This window comes from Staurois parvus, unplaced genomic scaffold (assembly GCF_062004578.1).
Source record: "Staurois parvus isolate SC_StPar_1 unplaced genomic scaffold, SC_StPar_1.0 ptg000282l, whole genome shotgun sequence".
Classification (NCBI taxonomy): domain Eukaryota; kingdom Metazoa; phylum Chordata; class Amphibia; order Anura; family Ranidae; genus Staurois; species Staurois parvus.
This window is the reverse complement of record NW_028318078.1, coordinates 13,077,350-13,100,028: the sequence shown is the minus strand read 5'-3', so window position 1 is coordinate 13,100,028 and position 22,679 is coordinate 13,077,350. Positions and strand designations below refer to the sequence as shown.

The following is a 22,679-nucleotide window of genomic DNA, read 5'->3' as shown; positions in this document are numbered from 1 at the left end:
CAAAATGTGCAAAAACACACAAAAAAAATATTTAAAAAAAAATATATATCATTATAAGTAATTTTTATGCATATTCAATACTCACAACGTCGTAGACGCACGCACGCTAACCGGAAGTGTCGCCACGACCATTTTGTTGGTTTGAAACATATGGTCTTCAGCCATTGATTGCTGATTATATTAGAGAACCATTGAAAGAGCTGGAAGTTCCTTTTTTCAGATGTAAGTTGCTAATAAATTTGTCCCTATGCCTTGGTGATCAGTCTAAAAGAGCCTTCTTATCTTTGTGAGGACCTTGGAAATCTAATCCCGGAAATAAAGGAATGAGAAGAGTTTTGATTCCATAGTATTGAATATGCATACAAATACTCACAGAGGGTAATAGTATTTAGCACTACTGTTTGTTGGGTCACAGTGTGCACACAGTGTTGGAATGGTCACGGAGTGTTCACAATCTGTGTATTATATATATAAAAATGACTTCTAATTATATATATATATTTATTTATTAATTTATTTTATTTTTTTGTGTGTTTTTGCACATTTTGAATGGTTTGTGATTTGCACGAATTAGAGTATTATTTATTTAAGGGTAATGCACTATAGTTTATTTCTTTGTTTTGAGGTTTTTCGCTACAAAATTAGGATTATTATCCTTCTTACTGGATGGAAGTTTGGAATTTGGACTTTTGGATTTTGTTGGACACATTTTGTTGGACAAATTTGAATTGGACATTTTATGATTATATTTGGTGATAATTTTGAATTATTTTGAAGTATTTTAATTTTAATTGTATTTGAATTTTACACAAAAATGTATTTTACTATAAAATATATTTATTGAAAACCGTTAAAAAGTCATAGCAAAAAAAGCACAAAAAAAGTCACAAAAGAGCCAGTGCCCCTCTTTACCCAAATCAACCCACCAGGACCTCCCCCCCCAGGAAAACACCCGCACCCACTCCCCAGCCCTCCCGTACTGCCAAGAGCCACCCCCCCTTCTTGTATCTGCATACATTACTACCACTGACACAAGGGTCTTTATTACTCCTTCTGACCACTGATGCGGGGGCATTTATTACTTCTACTGGCTACTGATGTGGGGGCATTTATTACTCCTACTGACTACTGATGCGGGGGCATTTATTACGCCCACTGACGCAGGGACATTTATTACTTCTACTGGCTACTAATGTGGGGGCATTTATTACTCCTACTGACCACTGATGCGGGGGTATTTATTACTTCTACTGGCTACTGATGTGGGGGCATTTATTACTCCTACTGACTACTGATGCGGGGGCATTTATTACCCCCACTGACGCAGGGACATTTATTACTTCTACTGGCTACTAATGTGGGGGCATTTATTACTCCTACTGGCTACTGATGCGGGGGGCATTTATTACCCCCACTGACGCAGGGACATTTATTACTTCTATTGGCTACTAATGTGGGGGCATTTTTTACTCCTACTGGCAACAGACCAGCCCAGAGACAACCTGACGGACAGTGAACTGACCTTTTGTTTAAAACATTTGAGGACCCTGTGTATAAACATTTTTGATTCTTAATATAAATATAAGACTTTTACATGCCTTAATGCCTTCAGGCGCCTTGTCTGTGTAATACACTGTGATGTGTATATATATATATTTATATATGTGGTAACTGCTGTAGCTTGTACCCAAAATTAAGAAACAGTTGTTTAGATTCTTTGAACTAGAGTCATCTTTCAGATTAAAATCCTGAGTGTCTAGCTTCTCTGGAGAAGGCTGTATGTGTATACTAATGTAACACCCACCCCGCATGTCAGCCCATTCTTATATATAGACACATTTGTCCAGGCTGGGGACAGAAAGCACAGAGGCAATTGTGTGTGTCTGTCGATAAGATAGCAAGCAAAGATGTCCCAACCACAGGTAAACTCTTCATTATTACTTTTATGTCCAGTAATTTAGCTTTGCTTTAAATCTCTTTACTTTTGTATAGATTTTCTTTTTTATTTATACAAATACTATCTTTTTTTTTTTCTCTCCAGCACTATAACCGTTTTGTAATATATATATTTGTTTTTCATTTTCATACTCCTTTTCATAAACCTACTATATACCTGCACTTCCAAATGATTCCATATATAGATACATTTGTATGAGCTTTTAAGTCTGCTTTACCTTTAGCTATTCATGTGTTCACAACAGTATTTGTTTAAAATATTTTGGTACTGACCATTAACATATTTACAATAAGCTCTTTTGCTCCAAGTGTTTGTAAATAATTGATGAAATGTATGAAAACATTTAGGAAAAGCTATACTTCTTACTTAAGCCTGGGTTCACATATATGCGGTGCGGTATATCGCCTGTGATTCACACAGGAACCGCACTGCATTCCTGTGCAAGTCACATGCGATTTGTGTGCGGTGCGATTGGAGCCATACATTTTGTATGTCTCTAATCGCATCGCACCCGCACCAAAAAGCCGCAGGACCCCTTTTTGGATCCGCACTAGAATCGGATCGCATGGGTATTCACACCTATGCGATCCGATTCTGCACATCGCATGCGTTTTGCAGACCACTTTTGGGGGGGTTTAACATACACATCTGCAGCGGTTCGCATTAACGGGGTGCGCTTCTGATTCGATGTGGAATTCGCACAGAAAACACTGCGTATTCCGCACTGCATCAGTGTGAACCAGGGCTCAAGGGCAAGGCCAAACTGATATTAATTACAAGCTGAATTTGGTAGGCTAAATCTTCCGCTGGCTTCTCCAGGGGTGAGATCACCACCCATCTATGGTGAGTTGTACTCTTTACTGTATGCTCCAAGTCCACCAAGGAAAGTACCAACTTTTCATAAATGGCACCACAACTACATATGGAGATCACAGCAGCTGGTACCCCGAGAGATAAAAGGAACCATGAAATTCCAGTGACAAAAACAGAAACATCAGTTCTGGGCAGAGCAATTATTCGATGGGCAGCTTTTTCTGATATCTTTAATGGGGTTGTTTGTGATGTTCATAGAAGCGGAGGTTACCAGATTGAATTCCTAGGACTCTTTAATGCCACAAAAGGCTAACTTCTCAGATCCTGGTAATCCAGTAAAATAAATAAAAGTATATTGTCTAATTTTAGTAATTTCAGTGAGAACCTTATTGTAAATTCCTGATGTTCCACAAAGTCCTTGGTATTCCAAGCCACTGGTCAAATGTGGGGTCTACCTCTAACCATTAATACAGTACATACAAATTTTCAGACTCTCTCAAGGTGACTTTGTGACTCACCAGGTCTAAATTAGAAGGCACTGTCATCTTTGTCAGTCCTGCTCTTCAGTATCATGACAACAGAATGTCGATGTGAGAGCTGCTGGCAGGTTCATCGTGCCCCCTTTAGGATTAGGCTTTGACCTCCCCTCCCCATTCGAATGACTGCAGCATTCCATAATGCCTATGTAAAGGGAGTCTGTTATCTGAGCACTTGCACATTTGTTTGCCTGTGTTTATAAAGTAGTCACTCATGCTGCATAAACTCATTGTGTAATTTGCAATGCATGCAATCTATCATTCTCACGTCTAACAGTCATTTTTATTTTAGCTCATATACTTCTTCTGTAAAGGTTATTTTAGTTTAAGTTTTTACTGTTCACCCCTAAATATGACCATGTGAAGAGCCCACAGGTGGATATTATGCCATCTCACTAATTTTTTCTTTTTAATTTCTTTACTTCCAACTCCCACCCAAAATGCATTTGTTCTTTTCTTAAAGTGTATGTGAAGCCTGAGCATTATTTTTAGTTTTCGGTAAAGTGTTGAAGGATTAGAACCCCCTGTTAGATTATTGCTGTTTGTGTCCAACCTAGAAAGAGTGGTACCATCCCCTACTCTTAAAAAAAAAAAAAAAAAAAGTTTTTGCATTAGATAGACCTCGATTACAGTCTGAAGCACGAAGTAGCGATCTATCCTCCATGATGAAACAATCCTCCAGTCATGATCGCTACCAGGGGTGGACTGACCATTTGGAAACTCGGGCACTGCCCGAGGGCCCGGGGTCAGTAGGGGGCTCCATGAGATGCCCCTGGTACCTTTTTCATAGGCTTTTTTGAGTTTGGGCAAGGACACAGGGGCCCCATGATCCCCTATTGCCCGGGGGCCCCATGAGTTGTCAGTCCGCCCCTGATTGCTACCTATTACATGGTACTTGTGTAGCTTACTCAATATGGAGCTATTTGATTTACAATGTACTGCTGTTAATAAATATTAATCACTAGCAATTTTAGCAGTAGCAGGGGTAGTTGATCCAGGGAATATCTGATCGCTTTTCAGGGGATCAGGAAATATATTTTTCCTCCATTGTAATGAATTGGATCATGCTTTGTGTTTTAGTGCCTTCCTCTTGATCAATTGTGGGTATAGGATTGTATATATGGGGGTTTTCAATGTCGTTTTGTTGGTTGAATTAGATGGACTAGTGTCATTTTCAACCTCATGGAACTAATAAAACTCCTATGTAGCTCTAGGTTTATAGGGCAACTGCCTGTAAGCGGCAGGTCTTTGTAACAAGCGATTAGAATTGCCTGTACAGCGTAGCCCTAATGTTTGGTGTTTTGGAGAAAACTCTCTTTTTAAATAATAGTACTGTTCAATGTCATGAGCAACTACTAACATGTAATTGCTATTATTATGGTTAATATCTACCAGCACCAGTGAGGGCAAATTAAAAGAAAATCATGGATAGCATTCTTTGTACTTTTGTCATGTTTGCTTTCCTCTTTATTTGGAAATTGTAAACCCCAAATGATGGCCCTTTGAAGTAGTCCAGAGCTCCATGAGAGGCCCGCAGTATTTTGCCCAATACTATTTATAAATTGTCAATAAGACTGAGAGTTTTCTATTTAGCCCCTTTTGACCTGAACTATAGTAAATGAATGCCCTCTTGGTTAGGGAATTGTGTAGGGAAGCAATTAACATTTTCCTAAAACTGCCAACTGGGAGGTTCATTGAGAGTAATCTAATTCTGTGATTTCCAATGATCTGATCACTAAAATTAGCCAATTACTTTGCTAGCCGATTACTTTGAAAAATGGAAAGTTTACTACAATCTACCTAAGATTTTGGTCCATAATTACTGTTGTAATAACCTTATTGGTAGAAGCTTTGTTGGTAATCCAACTGTTTACTGCTAACAATGGGTAAGTTTATCTACAGTGGATATAAAACGTCTACACACCCGTTAAAATGTCAGGTTTCCGTGATGTAAAAAATGAGACAAAGATAAATAAATAATTTCAGAACTTTTTCCACCTTTAATGTGAACTATAAATTGTATAATTCAGTTAAACAACAAACTGAAATCTTTTAGGTGGAGGGAAGTAAAAATAAAAAACTAAAATAATGATTGCATAAGTGTGCACATCCTTAAACTAATACATTGTTGAAGCACCTTTTGATTTTACTCCAGCACGAAGTCTTTTTGGGTATGAGTCTATCAGCACGGCACATCTTGACTTTGCAGTATTTGCCCACTCTTCCTTGCAAACACACTCCAAATCTGTCAGATTGCAAAGACATCTCCTGTGCCTCTTCAGATTTGCTCTACAGATTGTCGATCGGATTCAGGTCTGGGCTCTGGCTTGGCCATTCCAAAACTTTAATCTTCTTCTTGTGGAGCCATTTCTTTGTTGATTTGGATATATGCTTTGGGTCGTTGTCATGCTGAAAGATGAAGTTCCTCTGCATGTTAAGCTTTCTAGCAGAATCCTGAAGGTTTTGTGTAAAAATCGACTGGTATTTGGAACTGTTCATAATTTCCTCTACCTTGACTAAGGCCCCAGTTCCAGCTAAAGAAAAACAGCCCCAAAGCATGATGCTGCCACCACCATGTTTCACTGTGGGTATGGTGTTCCTTTGGTGATGTGCAGTGTTGTTTTTGCGTCAATCATATCTTTTGGAATTATGGCCAAAAAGTTCAACCTTGGTTTCATCAGACCATAACACATTTTCCCACATGCTTTTGGGAGACTTCAGATGTGTTTTTGCAAAATTTAGCCGGGCTTGGATGTTTTTCTTTGTAAGAAAAGGCTTCTTTTTTTCAACCATATACCAGTATTATCTGTATCAAAACGTACCCAGATTCAGACTCAGGATAAGTAAGTGAATATATTTTATTAAACAATTTTGGTATTCATTAAACAAGCAAAAACTGCATTTTTGAAAATATAGTTACATAGGTGGTAATGTTGAAAAAAGACACCAGTCCATCCAGTTCAACCTGCATGGGTATGGATGTGTGTGTGTGTGTGTTTATGTCAATACCATTTCAAAAATCTCTGTATATTGCATTCGCTAAGATGTCCATCTAAGAAATTTTTTAAACCATCAACACTTTCTGCTGACACAACCAGTTGTGGAAGGGAGTTCCACATCCTTACTGCTTTGACAGTAAAGATTCCCTACACAGTTTAAGTTTAACCCACTTCTCAAATTTCATTGGTGGGCCGCGTGTCCTCTTAAGCTCCCTGAAACTGATTATTTTTTTTTCCCTATGCTTGAATCACCATTGAGGTATTTGTGTATTGCTATCATATCTCCTCTCAAGCATATCTTCTCCAGGAAGAATAAATGTAGCGCTTGTAGTCGTTCCTCATATCTGAGGTCCATTATGGTTCATTTGCTTATGATTACAACATGCTGGGGAATTATTAAAACATTATACCAAATTAATTCCCAGTGTAACTATGTAAAATTGCCATACCTGGAATTCAGCTTTAAGGAGTAAAGGCCCAACTCCAGCCAGAGGTTTTTTTTTGGCTAGAGTGGGAAAGGGTTCGAGCCTATGCCAGATTTTTATTGACATCTCTGTCCTTACTGGGTAGACCCCCCCCCCCCCCCCCTTACTGTAAGGTGACACTTCCTGTAAGCAGGCTATAAAGAAGAAATGTAGTCTTAATCCTTTCCTTTAATTTCTAATGGTAGAGCTGTCCATATTATAACCTAGAACATTTTTTTTTTGTTGGGAGGTCTGGAAAGCAGCTGATTTCACCATTGACACCTATTATATGCTAAGAAGAACTGATCTCTTGTGTATGACCATGGCATGTGGACCCAACAGTGTTTCATGGATTGAGATGGTGCGCTTTTATTGCATTGGAGCTGTGTTGTGGTCATCTTCCAGTAGCTGTTTAGTAAAATAGTTAGCTAGGTAGTAAAATGAAACCTTTATCTAGAACTAGATAAGGGCTGCCATTGCTGACCTCCTAAAATGCTAGTTCTTGGGGTGCCATGCTGATCCCTCTCCCTTTCTTAGTCACTGGCCTGGAATATGTATATGGAAAGTCAAGCCAAAGAGATGTCAGGTTCCTTATACGCATACAGCACTTGTTTCAGGTCAGAGACTCAATGTTTTAAAGAAATAACATCAATTTCACAGCCAGGCACGTAACATTTTCTTAAAATGAGCTCAGCAAAGGCTGTTTTTTTGTCCAGGTGTTTTGTATTGCACCTAAGTTTTGGAACACTATGATTATTTATTTGTTGCAAGGAATTTAACAGAATATGTAAAAAGGAAATCGGGGCGGCAAAAATTCAAAATGAATGACAGATTGCAAAAGATAGAACAAACCCCAGAAATTCTTCAAATATATTAATAATAAAAAGCTCAGGTCCGAGCATGTAGAAAACAAATTTATTAAATACCTTCTTCAGTTCTATGCATACAAAGGAGCATGGGAGAGCTCTTGTCCATAATAGCCATGGTATTGACACAGCTCCAGATGATCCACATTGGCTCACAATTGATATGGTCTAGAAATATTTAGACAGAAAAAAAGGTGAGTAAAGCACCTGCACAGGATGGCATACACCCATGGGTCCTAAAAGAATTTAGTTCTTTCATTTCAAAGCCATTGTTTCTAATTTGTAGGGACTCTTTAAGGACTGGCATAGTACCATTGGACTAGCGTAAGGCCAATGTGGTGCCTATATTTAAAAAGGGATCAACATTTTTACCAAGTATCTACAGACCTGTTAGTTTAACATCTATAGTTGGGAAGATACTGGAGAGTTTAATAAAAAACCACATAGATGAGTTCTGGCTGGAAAAATATATTTTAACCTCGTCACGCTGGCCGAACGCAAATGTGCGGCCTCCCAGTGTCTGGGCCTAGACGCCGAGCAGCTGCACATTTGCATTCTATTAAAAAAAGAACGTGCTGAGAGCGCACGCCCTGCGCGCTCCCAATGCACATGTCCGGTACTCAGGGAAAGGTCCGATCTCCTCTTCCGATCGGGACCTTTCCTGATCATTTGACTGCCGTGACGGCGTGTTACGGCGGTCACATGACCCTAAACCCTACCCCGCCTCCCGAAACCCTTAAAGGGCTGGGAGGCGCTGGTGCCAAGGGGTTAAGCAACAGACAGCATAGATTCATGATCTAGCATGGATCAACTGTGGGTATAGGATTGTGAACAGAGGATTGTATGTATAAATTTTTTTTTTCTTTTTATTGGTTGAATTAGATGGACTTGTGTCTTTTTTTTTTTTTTTTTTTTCTCCCCAACCAGACTATGTACAGTATATTTGATTATTATATAGGGCATGGTATTTTTTTTTGTTCTGTAGTAAGCACTGCTGTAAGGCTAGGTTCATACTTGAACTTGTGCAAAAAATACATTAAAAGCACACTGAACAAGCATGTCTTTGATACGTTTCCATGCTTTTTGTTTTTTTTTTTTAAGGAGTAGACTGATTGTTAAACCATAAACCCTAACCAAACCACCCCAAAAGCACATGTACATGCATTTTTCATGTGCTTTCATTGAGGTCTATGGGCTCAAAAACACCCAGGTTGGGAAAAAAAACCCTGCACCTCTTCCAAAAATGCATTGCAGGAAACTACATAAATGTGAATGGGACCCAAATTAAACCATGGTAAATTAATTGTCATGTATTTCTGTGCTTCTACAAAGGTGCTAAAAAAATGCAGTCGTGAGCATCTACTTGCAAATTCAAACTGAAGTTGGTTGCTACTACCTGTCAAATAAGCTCACCATGCCTGACTAGCAGTCTCCATCTGCTTATACAGTGGGACAAAAAAGTATTTTGTCAGCCACCAATTATGCAAGTTCTCCCACTTAAAAATATGAGAGAGGCCTGTAATTGGCATCATAGGTAGACCTCAACTATGGGAGACAAAATGAGAAAAAAAATCCAGACAATCACATTGGCTGATATGGAAAGAATTTATTTGCAAATTATAGTGGAAAATAAGTATTTGGTCACCTACAAACAAGCAAGATTTCTGGCTCTCACAGACCTGTACCTTCTTCTTTAAGAGGCTCCTCTGTCCTGCACTCATTACCTGTATCAATGGCACCTGTTTGAGGTTGTGGACAGGTGTCTTTTATACTGATAACATGTTCAAACAGTCACACTCCAAACTCTACTATGGTGAAGGACACCAGAAACAAAATTGTAGACCTGCACCAGGCTGGGAAAACTGAATCTGCAACAGGCAAGCAGCTTGGTGTGAACAAATCAACTGTGGGAGCAATAATTAGAAAATGGAAGACATACAAGACCACTGATAATCTCCCTCGATCTGGGACTCCACGCAAGATCTCACCCTGTGGGGTCAAAATTATCACAAGAACGGTGAGCAAAAATCCCAGGACCACATGAAGGGACCTACTGAATGACCTGCAGAGAGCTGGGACCAACGTAACAAAGGCTACCATCAGTAACGCACCACGCCGCCAGGGACTCAGATCCTGCAGTGCCAGACGTGTCCCCCTGCTTAAGCCAGTACATGTCCGGGCCCGTCTGAAGTTTGCTAGAGAGCATTTGGATGATCCAGAAGAGGATTAGGAGAATGTCATATGGTCAGATGAAACCAAAATAGAACTGTTTGGTAGAAACACAACTCGTCATGTTTGGAGGAGAGAGAATACTTAGTTGCATCCAAAGAACACTATACCTACTGTGAAGCATGGGGGTGGCAACATCATGCTTTGGGGCTGTTTCTCCACAAAGGGACCAGGACGACTGATCCATATACAGGACAGAATGAATGGGGCCATGTATCGTGAGATTTTGAGTGCAAACCTCCTTCCATCAGCAAGGGCATTGAAGAAGAAGCGTGGCTGGGTCTTCCAACATGACAATGATCCCAAACATACTGCCCGGGCAACAAAGGAGTGGCTTCATAAGAAGCATTTCAAGGTCCTGGAAATGCCAGTCTCCAGATCTCAACCCCATATAAAACCTTTGGAGGGAGTTGAAAGTCCATGTTGCCCAGCGACAGCCCCAAAACATCACTGCTCTAGAGGAGATCTGCATGGAGGAATGGGCCAACATACCAGCAACAGTGTGTGCCAACCTTGTGAAGACTTACAGCCAACTGTTGGCAATGACAGAGGTCAAACAAGGATATATAACAAAGTATTGAGATGAACTTTTGATATTGACCAAATACTTATTTTCCACCATAATTTGCAAATAAATTCTTTCCAAATCAGCCAATGTGATTGTCTGGATTTTTTTTTTCTCATTTTGTCTCTCATAGTTGAGGTCTACCTATGATGCCAATTTTAGGCCTCTCTCATCTTTTTAAGTGGCAGAACTTGCACATTTGGTGGCTGACTAAATACTTTTTTGCTCCACTGTAAATACAAGTCCAATATATACAAAAATCTTCTTTATTGCATAAGGGAGTAAAATATCCCATGGCAAACTTACACTAACGCGTTTCAGTCTAAACACAGACCTTGTTCATTTTTGTATTCACCTGTTGCAGACATTTTTGGAATTACAGTTGTGAACATAGCCTAAGGCATTCTAGATCCATTTGCTTCTAGACTCTTCTGCCACCGTATATACATATACACTGCTCAAAATGTTTTTAAAAGGAACACTTTGAAAGAACATCAGATCTTAATGGGGAAAATATCATGTTGGATATCAATACTGATATAGACTGGGTATTGTGTTAGGGACGTAAAAATGCACCATCATTTGATGGAAGTGAAAATTATCAACCTACAGAGAATTCAAAGACTAAGCTAGTCCATTTTGCTGAAATTTCATTGCAGCAACTCAAAATGGTACTCAGTAGTTTGTATGGCCGCCACATGCTTGTATGCATGCCTGACAATGTCGGGGCAAGCTCCTAATGAGACGACGAATGCTGTCCTGGGGTATTTCCTCCCAGATCTGGACCAGGGCATCGCTGAGCTCCTGGACAGTCTGAAGTGCAACCTGGTGGTGTCAGATGGATCGAAACATGATATCCCTGAGGTGTTCTATTGGATTCAGGCGAGCGTGTGGGGCATTCAATGGTATCAATTCCTTCATCCTCCAGGAAATGCCTGCATACTCTAGTCACGAGGCTGGGCAGTGCAGTAGGGTCTGACAACAAGTTGAAGGATTTCATCTGGATACCTAATGGCAGTCAGGGTGCCATTTTCCCTCCATGGATATGCCTCCCCAGACCACCAAAACGGTCATGCCGATGTTACAGGCAGCATAACCTTCTCCAGACCCTTTCATGTCTGTCACATGTGCTCAGGGTGAACCTGCTCTCATCTGTGAAAAGCACAGGGCACCAGTGGTGGACCCGCCAATTCTGGTGTTCAGTGGCAAATGCCAATAGAACTCTATGGTGCTGGGCAGTGAGCACAAGACCCACTAGAGAACCTCAGGCCACCCTCCATGAAGTCTGTTTCTGGTTGTTTGGTCAGAGACATTCACACCAGTGGCCTGCTGGAGGTCATTTTGTAGGGCACTGGCAGTGCTCATTCTGTTCCTCCATTCACAAAGGAGCAGATACCATCCCTGCTGATGGGTTAAAGACCTTTTACGGCCCTGTCCAGCTCTCCTAGAGTAACTGCCTGTCCCCTGGAATCTCCTCCATGCTCGAGTCTGTGCTGGGAGACACAACAAACCTTCTGGCACCAGCACATATTGAGGTTCCATCCTGGAGGAGTTGGACTGCCTGTGCAACCTCTGTAGGGTCCAGGTATCCTCTCATGCTACCAGTAGTGACACTCTTTTTCACTAGTTTTGCATTTGGCTAGGGTCAGTCAGAAAAGATGAGTAGGGAAAAACATGTTAGTGGCCTCCACCTGTAAAACCATTCCTGTTGTCATATTGTTGCCCATCTAGTGCACCTGTTAATTGGTTTCAGCTGCTTTGGTGTTAAGTAACAGAGTGGGTTGTTAATTTCATTAACTGACCAGATCAATATCTCAGGAGTTTAATTGACTTGATGCTATACTCTGATTAAAAAGTGTTCCTTTAATTTTTTTGAGCAGTGTGTATTATTTATAGACAATACGATGTTAGCTGTTTATACAGTAGGTAATGGGTTAGGTTATGGATTAGCATACATCTGTCACTTGCCAAATAATGATTATTTTTTTCTGTTTTCTCTTCAAGAATGCACCTGTTAAAAAGAAGAGGCCAGCAGTGAAGGAAGAAGATCTGAAAGGGGCGAGGAATAAGCTTGGCCACCAAACTCCTATTAAATCCAAAACATACCAAGTTATGAAAGAATGTGGTGAGTCTAAGCCCATAGAAGTGTTTATCTTGTATTGTACAAAATCATAGAAGAGTTATTTGAAGGGGACGTTAAGGCTCCATGCACACTAGTGTTTTTTTTTTTTTTCCTTTTTAGGTTGATAAAAACTGCTAGCAAGTGTTTTTTTTTTCCCTTAGGACTAGAGATGAGCGAATCGAACCAGGCGAACCGGAATTCGAGTCGAATTTCAGGAAATATTCGATTCGCGTCGAATCCGAAATTTTGCCTACTTCGGGTGCGCGAATCGAACATTTCCCGATCAGCCGGCAAAAGTGTCCCTGCAGTGAGCTCCGCTATTTCTGACAGTTCTCTGACAGAAGGAACACATGTTTAGCGGTTGAAACATTGTATCTATTAGTTTCCATTTAGGATACAGATGTTTCAACCGCTGTACATGTGAAGAAGCTGTCAGAGAACTGTCAGAAATAGAGGAACTCTGCACATACACTTTTTGCCGGCTTGGAATTATTCATCCTCATCCTCTTCTGAGGATGAAGAAGAAGAAGTAGGATGAAAAGAAGAATAATTCCAAGCCGGCAAAAAGTGTATGTGCAGAGTTCCTCTATTCTGCAGATACACTTAGAGGAGCTCTGCAGATACACTTTTTGCCGGCTTGGAATTAATCTTATTTTCATCCTACTTCTTCTTCTTCATCCTCATCCTCAGAAGAAGAAGAGGATGAGGATGAAGAAGAAGTAGGATGAAAATAAGAATAATTCCAAGCCGGCAAAAAGTGTATGTGCAGAGCTCCTCTAAGTGTATCTGCAGAATAGAGGAACTCTGCACATACACTTTTTGCCGGAAACCGCTGTATGGAGGGAATGTCCCATAACTGTCAGAAATAGACTATTTCTGACAGTTCTGGGACATTCACTCCAAACAGCGGTTTCAACCGCTGTATGGAGGGAATGTCATAGAACTGTCAGAAATAGACTATTTATGACAGTTCTGGGACATTCACTCCATACAGCGGTTGAAACATTGTATCTATTTTTTTCCATAAATGACATTCTGCAAATACACTTAGAGGAGCGCTGCAGATACACTTTTTGCCTACTTCTTCCTCATCCTTATAAGAAGAGGATGAGGATGAAGAAGAAGAAGTAGGCAAAAAGTGTATCTGCAGCGCTCCTCTAAGTGTATTTGCAGAATGTCATTTATGGAAAAAAATAGATACAATGTTTCAACCGCTGTATGGAAGGAATGTCCCAGAACTGTCAGAAATAGACAGAAACTGTCACAGAACTGTCCTTCTCATCCTTCTCCTTCTTCTCATCCTTCTCCTTCTTCTCATCCTTCTCCTTCTTCTCATCCTTCTCCTTCTTCTCATCCTTCTCCTTCTTCTCATCCTTCTCCTTCTTCTCATCCTTCTCCTTCTTCTCATCCTTCTCCTTCTTCTCATCCTTCTCCTTCTTCTCATCCTTCTCCTTCTTCTCATCCTTCTCCTCATCCTTCTTCTCATCCTTCTCCTCATCCTTCTTCTCATCCTTCTCCTCATCCTTCTTCTCATCCTTCTCCTCATCCTTCTCCTCATCCTTCTTCTCATCCTTCTCCTCATCCTTCTTCTCATCCTTCTCCTCATCCTTCTTCTCATCCTTCTCCTTTTCCTTCTTCTCATCCTTCTCCTTCTTCTCATCCTTCTCCTTCTTCTCATCCTTCTCCTTCTTCTCATCCTTCTCCTTCTTCTCATCCTTCTCCTTCTTCTCATCCTTCTCCTTCTTCTCATCCTTCTCCTTCTTCTCATCCTTCTCCTTCTTCTCATCCTTCTCCTTCTTCTCATCCTTCTTCTTTTCCTTCTTCTCATCCTTCTTCTTTTCCTTCTTCTCATCCTTCTCCTTCTTCTCATCCTTCTCCTTCTTCTCATCCTTCTCCTTCTTCTCATCCTTCTCCTTCTTCTCATCCTTCTCCTTCTTCTCATCCTTCTCCTTCTTCTCATCCTTCTCCTTCTTCTCATCCTTCTCCTTCTTCTCATCCTTCTCCTTCTTCTCATCCTTCTCCTTCTTCTCATCCTTCTCCTTCTTCTCATCCTTCTCCTTCTTCTCATCCTTCTCCTCCTTCTCCTTCTTCTCCTCCTTCTTCTCCTCCTTCTCCTCCTTCTCCTCCTTCTTCTCCTCCTTCTTCTCCTCCTTCTCCTTCTCATCCTTCTTCTCCTTCTTCTCATCCTTCTCCTTCTCCATCTTCTCATCCTTCTCCTTCTCCATCTTCTCATCCTTCTCCTTCTCCATCTTCTCATCCTTCTCCTTCTCATCCTTCTCCTTCTCATCCTTCTCCTTCTCATCCTTCTCCTTCTCATCCTTCTCCTTCTCATCCTTCTCCTTCTCATCCTTCTCCTTCTCATCCTTCTCCTTCTCATCCTTCTTCTCCTTCTTCTCATCCTTCTTCTCCTTCTTCTCATCCTTCTTCTCCTTCTTCTCATCCTTCTTCTCCTTCTTCTCATCCTTCTTCTCCTTCTTCTCATCCTTCTTCTCATCCTTCTTCTCCTTCTTCTCATCCTTCTTCTCATCCTTCTTCTCATCCTTCTTCTCATCCTTCTTCTCATCCTTCTTCTCATCCTTCTTCTCATCCTTCTTCTCATCCTTCTTCTCATCCTTCTTCTCATCCTTCTTCTCATCCTTCTTCTCATCCTTCTTCTCATCCTTCTTCTCATCCTTCTTCTCATCCTTCTTCTCCTTCCTGATCTCCAAGGGCATTTAAATTAAAGGTACAGTGTTCTGCACTAATTTAAAGGCTCTCTGAAGCCTAGAAACCCTTTTTATAAGCCATCTTCGTAGCGAAGAAATTCGCATCGAATCGAATTTCATACTGGAATTCGCCGAATCAGCCGAATCGAATTTTTCAATACTTCGCTCATCTCTACTTAGGACCATTATCGTATTATTTGCATTTTTACAGTACATGTAGTGAAAAAAAAAAAAGCAGTTAGGAACTTTTTAGTAGCATTTAGCATTAAAGAGATTTGCCTCATGATCCTCAATAATGCAGAGAGTGGCATTGATCCTAAAACATCAGCACCTTTCTGCATCATTACACTAAGAGTGCAGGGTGCTTCCCAGAGGGGGAGGGCCCATGTCTCCCTACATATTGGGCCTATGTATTGTTCTCAGGATTAATTGAGGGTGCCATTTAACCTGTGGGACTTCTAGTGGAAAAAACATTACTGCAGCGAATGGCATCAGAGACCACTCCCAGGGCAAAAAGAAAGAAATATACATTTTCTCTAATACTATGTGTTCCTATGATCATCCGCTCAAGCCAAAATTGCTGTATTAATTGCAGGGAAGCACCTGATTCATGCTTAAAACAGTCACTTTAAAAATATCCCCTCAAAAGGCATCAGCCCATAACTAATATCCACTTGTGCTGATATTGGCAAGACACAGATATTCATGTTCGTGACTCTTCAGCTACTGGGTTACAGAAGTAAAAACAAGTTAATAAAATTTGGGCGAAGTGCATTCTACTGGCTGCAGACTGAGTCAACTCTACCTATTGGTCCAATTTACTACTTTCTGTGGAAAGGCAAAATCTTCTAAGGCAGTGTTCTCCAAACTACAGCCCTTTCCTTGCCTTTCTCTGGCCCTTAGGGCAGTATTTCTCCCACTACCACCATTGATGGGGTACTATTCCTGCCACTGACACCAATGTTAGGACACTATTCCTTCCACTGACACCAACGATGGGGTACCATTTCTGCAGCAGTTTCCACTTATCAAGTTCCAGCCCCCCTAAATGCTGAAGACCTGTAAACTTGCCCTTTGTTCAGAAAGTTTAGAGACCCGTTCTAAGGCAATTATAGTATTTGTAAAACCACCTTTGGTTTTTATTTTATATTGGGTATGGCAGGGAAGTTAGTGATTTTTTTTTTTTTTACAGGATTATATTACTTCCTCTGCCTGTACTGGCAACCACTATCAGAGGAATAGAATGTGATGAGAAAAAGCTACATTTTACAGTTGAATCTGAACAGGAAATAAGGGAAAATATCCCAATGAGGACTAGAGACACCTGTTGTGGTGAAAACCTCAAGAGGGAATTTACCTTAATTTTGGAAAGATTTCCTATTACTTCCTGTGGTGTTGTCTAGTACAGAAGGAAAAGAAAAATTTCCCCCAATGGAACACAGGGGTTATACCCACCCTCTATTTTACTCAAACCTTTAAAAAAGGTTTTTCTTTAGATGCACTCTAAAGGCCAATCTTTTTTTTTTTTTTTTTTTTTACATTTGGATAAAGTGGTGAGACTTTAGATCCAGTGTCAGGTTCTTATCGCTCGAATTGTTTGATCACCAAATGTCAGTGGGAATGAAAATGAGTTTCCACCAGAATAGAAATATAGGGGATATCCCTAACACTGGAATGATATCCTCACTTCCTGATGAGTCTACAAAAAACAGGAAGTAAAGTAAGTTATCCTAATAAGACACATTGTTTTAACTACTTTATGCAAAAGCTTTGTCTTTAGATATACAGTACTTTAACAGATTTCTGGACCCTTTATGTCTTCTAGTATGCATAAGTGTGTATAGCTAGGGACCACAAAACTCTACAGCATTGCAGAATCTTTATCAAGGTGGTTGTGTGAACTTCTGGAATCAAACCAAGTCCTAGAAGTTGTAATATTTTGTTAAAGTTATAATTTACTTGTACTTTAAAAAAAAAAGAAGTTTGGCAAAATACAGCACAAAAAAGAGAACTACGATTTCTAAAAGTGTCTCCTTTGTTTCCAGAGCAAGCTGGGGCTACAGCACCATCTGTGTTTAGTCAAGTTAGGACAGGAGATGAAACGGCCATCGACAAGCCCAAACAAGGACCAGCAAAGAGTGTGTTTGGCTAATGGACATTAATGAAAAGCTTCTTTCATTGTAACCTCCTCCTACTTCTAATTGGAATGGAAGTTTTTCAAGTCTTAAAAGAATATTATTTTCTACTTTTTAAAGTTGGAGTTTAACAAGCATATTGCACCCCATAGTTTTATATGGTACCAATCAATCTTGTTGAGTATTAGGAATAGCAGTTGACCTACAAGAATAAATTTAGGTAGGGAAATACCAATTTAAAATAAATAAATAAATGGGTTAGTTTTTGGAATTTGCAGTACTGGGATTGTAGCTGAAGCCTGAGGTTAGTGATGAAAAGTGGAAGTAAAGGTAAACAAAGTATTACTAAAGGCAAAAGTTTTTTTGTTTTTCTTTTTAGGGGAAATGGATTAGAATACCAGTCAGGTTTTTTTTATTGCTGTCTGTTGACCCATTCACCCTCTCTATTTGTCCCATTTACCATTATTGAAAGTAAAAAAATTCCAAATTTTGGGTTTTCCCCAGAAAATTGAGAAGTTTACAATGGTGATAATAGTTCTGGTGACGCCCAAGGGATTCCTTTTTATTTTTAGGGCTTTCCTCTTCCTTCCTGTGTTGGCTATGGGACAGGAAGTGAATGTGAATCTCCCCAATGGGACAATGATATAAAAAAAAAAAAAAGGAGTTTTTTTGCCTCTAGTTCTACTTTAAACAATTGTTTATGTCAATGTTCAAGAGAATTGATAGTTATTAGTCCCAATTTGGCTGCATTATATAAAATGTACTTACCTGATTAAAATGTGTTCAATGTATATTTACTTCTAAGTGGGTTTTTCTACACAATAAAATTATTTTTTGGTTTGTTGTGAAAGTATGCCATTATTCTATCTTCACATACGTCAGACCAATTTTTTTTTTCCCCCCATATTTCAGTGGATATATTGTCTGTGCGTATTAGGCCCTACCTTTCAAGTAAATATTCCTAGACAGATTGGTTCAGCCCCACTATATATTCGTGTGAACCAGCAACATCATTTTAGAATAGGCTTAACCACCTCCCGCCCACCATATAAGGTAATGATGGGTGCAAGACTGTTCTCTCGTGCTGGGAGGACTTCATATGACGTCCTCCCACTCTAAGAGCACAGCGTGGCAAGCGGTGGTGAGCTGTGTCCCTCAGACACAGCGGATCACCGATCAACGGAAAGAGCCGAAGCTGTTGGCTTGGTCATGTGATCAGCTGTGTCCAATCACAGCTGATCACATATAAAGAAATGCCGATTATCGGCATTTTGTCTTCTCCTGAGCGGTCATGCTGACTGCTTGAGAGGAGAGCCAGTAATTGGCATTCCTCAGAGGAGACATGTACACTGATCAGTGTAGCCACAGCAGTGCCCATCAATGCCACATATCAGTGCCTACCAGTACACATCAATGCCACATCAGAGCTACCTTTCAGTGCCACCTAACAGTGATGCCTGTCAATGCCCATCATTGCCACCTATCAGTGCCCATCACTGCAGCCTCATTAGCACACATCAGTGGAGAAAAATCACTTATTTACAAAATTTTATAACTAAAGCTAAGAAATTGTTTTTTTCTTCAAAATGTTGTTTTTGGTTCGTTTAACAAAAAATAAAAAAACCCAGAGGTGATTAAATACCACCAAAAGAAAGCTGGATCTGTCTCAAAAAAAAAATTAAAATTTCATATGGGTACTGTGTTGCATGATCGTGCAATTATCATTCAAAGTGTGAGAGCACTGAAAGCTGAAAACTAGCCTGGGCAGGAAGGGGGTATAAGTGCCCTGTAGGCAAGTGGCTAAAGTACAATGCACCTATATTTTTTGCCCTTCCCAAATGTGAAGTACTACACCTGCCCCAGATTACATGCTTGATTCCATGACCACAACCTCCCACAAGGTTTATATCCTTTGCTGAACATCTTTTCTATGCTTGCAAAGTCTGTGTAGTAGATACTCCATACTCGTACAGGACCATCTCTAGTGCGTCTCTCTAGGGATCCAGGTAAGTCTGATTATGTAATTGATTTTAATATGCCAAGATGCTTCTGGTAAGATTGGTATCAATACTTGTTCTGCTGTTACTTTTTAAATTCTGTTTTCAGACATCGCATGGTTTTGTAATGTCATGGTTATAACTATCTTGTTTTGGTTTAGGGTCCTAAATATTCCAAATGATCAAGACCTTGTATGGCTATTTCTAAATGTTTTCTAGCCCAACAGACATTCCAATCAGCCCCAAATTGGATGGAATGTAGATGGGAGTAAACAGCTGGAAAAGCAGGCTAGATCTGTGGGAAACCTCAGGTGGAATATTTCTCAGGCCAGACAATTTCTGCTCAGCATGTTCTCTGTAATTACATTATACCAAAATAAACTACTTTACAGAATACACTGGGGAAATCTCTCGACATAGTTCTGAAAAACTCTAAATCAATTTTTGCATGTATTTGTAAATGTACATCATGTGTATATAAATTAAATTTATTATACACACATACACCCAATGTCTCTAAAATGTGTGTTCACATGGGCATATCTAAGCAAATAGCGGCGTATAGGGCCACGTTTTCCCACATGCAGGCAGTCTCATGTCAATTGGGATACAGCAGAGTATGGACATGTTAAACAAGCTCTGATTTTAACATTCTCAAGCTGGAGGTAAATGGTTCTTCAACAAAACATGCTTAAAATTTCACAAAATGCATTGCAAAAACTTGCTAACGGCTTACACTGCTCTTACACACGTGAACTAAGCTTATAATGTTCCTAAACCCAGGACCCTGCATTCACTATATCTGGTTTTCCACAGAACATGAAAGTGCAATTATTTTAGTAAATATAAACTGATAAATACCTTTTCTCATCAGCAGTTAAATCAGTCTTGTGATTTCTATCAGTGTTCAGCAGAGCTCTGGTTAAAGGTTGTAGGAGGAGTTTCTGCTCTAGGAGGATGTAAAACCCCTGACCTCTGGACAGTGCTGATCACATGCACGCTCCAAAGAAAAAAAAAAAAACCCTCTAGCAAAAACACACTAAATGGAGCATGTGCAGAATGGCTATGGTTCAGTCTGTCTTTTCAGGAGATAAGACATGCACATTTGAACAAGAGGAGGAGCAGTCAGGATCAATCAGCCTTTTTACATAATGCAGAGGATTAACCCATTAGGTTCCACAGTGAGTATAACAAGCATGCTTTACTGCATATACAGACTGATTTTACGGTTTTGGGTTTAGTAACACTAAGTCACATGATCTCATACTACAGTATAGCCTAGGCATCCCCCACCCTAATCTACAAAGGCCATACTTGAAAACACAAAATGTTTCAATGAGCTGCAACTCACCAATTTACTAAAAGCAAGCTTTTATCTGCAGCAACAGCTAGAACAAGCAGGCATACAAACACTAAGGAGACAAATTACAGAAGACAAATTTTAAGAACACCTGAAAATTAAATTTGTTTAACCCATCAAGAGCAAATGTACCCAAAAAGATAAATAGTCTTTCTCCTCAGCATCAAAACCGACTCGCAAGAGAGGACCATATAAGATGATAAACACCACTGTGAAGTCCTGGGGTCTAAACAATGAAACCTTCAAATCGTGCCAATAGCCTTTTTAGATCTTGACGAATCCTTGTGTGCGATTCACATTTGGTTATACTTACATACTGTAACAAATGTGACATATTACTCTATTGGATCTAAAGTATGTAACCCAATATCAAACACCCTGGTTTTGTTGAAGTTGGGATATTTTTTTTTTCCCCCCCCTCACATCTGCACATACCATACAATGTATCCCTGCTCAACTACATATCCTTTTGTAGTAGGAATAAAACTGATGTCAAAGTTTAAATGTGAAATGTAACATTTTTAACTTCTTGGCAGTTAAAGGCTACGCACAAACGATTTCAGCAACCATAAATTTCAAGTAAGAGAATATAGGTTTAAGTAGTCTTTGTGATCTCTTCCAAAGTGATCTAAAAAGAGTGATTAATCGTACAAAAAACAGTCATCAGAGACTCATTTTGGGCAGCTTTCTGAGCCAGTTTTTCTCTACTTTGGTTAAGAGCTTTAAATTTATTGTCTTGGCAATCAATGTAGCTACCTTCTCTGTTAGAATCTGTGCGGTATATCCTCAGATTCATAAAGATCTCTCCAAATATTGAGAAACAGTCCCTTTGATGGTGGCAAAGAATGATGGCTGGTGGCATGGAGCAGGGTATTTTTTGCCATTGGTTTTGAAATAGACACCTGTGCATCCTGTTCCAATATTCATATCTAAGAAATATCATTAGCTTCAGCAGTAAATGCCATAATTAAGGTTTCTAGGTGTTGGAGTGCATCTCCTGCATGAATGTTCTTTAACTGTTCTTTGGTGTGTCCTTCCAGACCACTTACACATCATCAAGGCAGCGCACCAGAGGGCAACATGCAGCTTTAACTTCCACGTGCCAAAGAACAAAGCACACACACTGCCCCCATGAATGTGTCACATATCTGATAGTAATAGTTACCATCTCATTGGAGAATAAGCTGACTGCAAACTGAACAGTCAGACACACACACGCACACCCCCCCCCCCCCTTACAAACCTAGATTTAGTCATTCTCCTTTTCTTCCAATTTACATGCCACAAGTTTACCTCTCTTTCTGCCTTGCCCTGGCATCCCTTTAATAGTGTTTGCCAGGGGGGCAATATAGATTATATAGATGGTAAATTCATTTCACCTTTACAAGTTAGGGAAAAGGACAACCCTTTGTAAAACTCAATTGTATGTTAAGATTTTTTGCATTAATATTGAAACTGAAAAAGGACAATTTTGTTGTTTTTGCTTTTGGTGCACCTTAAAATTTCAGGGGCAAATTCAATATTTTCTTTTGTTTTTCCCCCCTCCCTATTTTAGGATGGGGATCTATACATTTTATTCTGAATGCATAGCATACAAGAGGTCTTGTATGTTTGTGAAGGTTCTCATTTGCCCATGGTCATGGTATATCTAGCAGCAGTTAAGACATTCAACTGGACTTGTTCTGTAGTGCCAGTTGATTAAAAATGATGCTGTTTACTAGAAGTAATTAGTCAAGAAAGTTATAACATTGATTTTTTTTTTTTTTTACTGATCCATGTGTTAACTTAGCTAAAGTCTCTAATAATATTAAACCCAATACACAGGTAGGCTTGTTGTGTCCTAGCTCTGTCTACTATGCTTAGATATTGCCCACACATGAATGCCACCAACAGGACCTTTGACAAATGGATATGCCATGGAGGATAAAAAA

General features: G+C 39.8%; 1 protein-coding gene across 1 annotated transcript; it reads left to right on the top strand.

Moving 5' to 3' along the window:
* The first annotated feature begins 1,765 nt into the window (after window positions 1–1,765).
* Window positions 1,766–18,241, top strand: MUSTN1 (musculoskeletal, embryonic nuclear protein 1). Its single transcript, XM_089681957.1, has 3 exons — window positions 1,766–1,922; window positions 12,434–12,554; window positions 17,302–18,241. The coding sequence occupies exons 1-3, from the start codon at window positions 1,908–1,910 to the stop codon at window positions 17,406–17,408; spliced, it is 243 nt and encodes an 80-aa protein (XP_089538083.1). The 5' UTR covers window positions 1,766–1,907; the 3' UTR covers window positions 17,409–18,241.
* The last annotated feature ends 4,438 nt before the right edge of the window (window positions 18,242–22,679 follow it).

Bases quoted from the DNA above. Each gene is read 5' to 3' on its own strand.
- MUSTN1 (XM_089681957.1), top strand. The intron at 12,555-17,301 runs GTGAGTCTAAGC...CTTTGTTTCCAG, and splicing joins CCAAGTTATGAAAGAATGTG to AGCAAGCTGGGGCTACAGCA.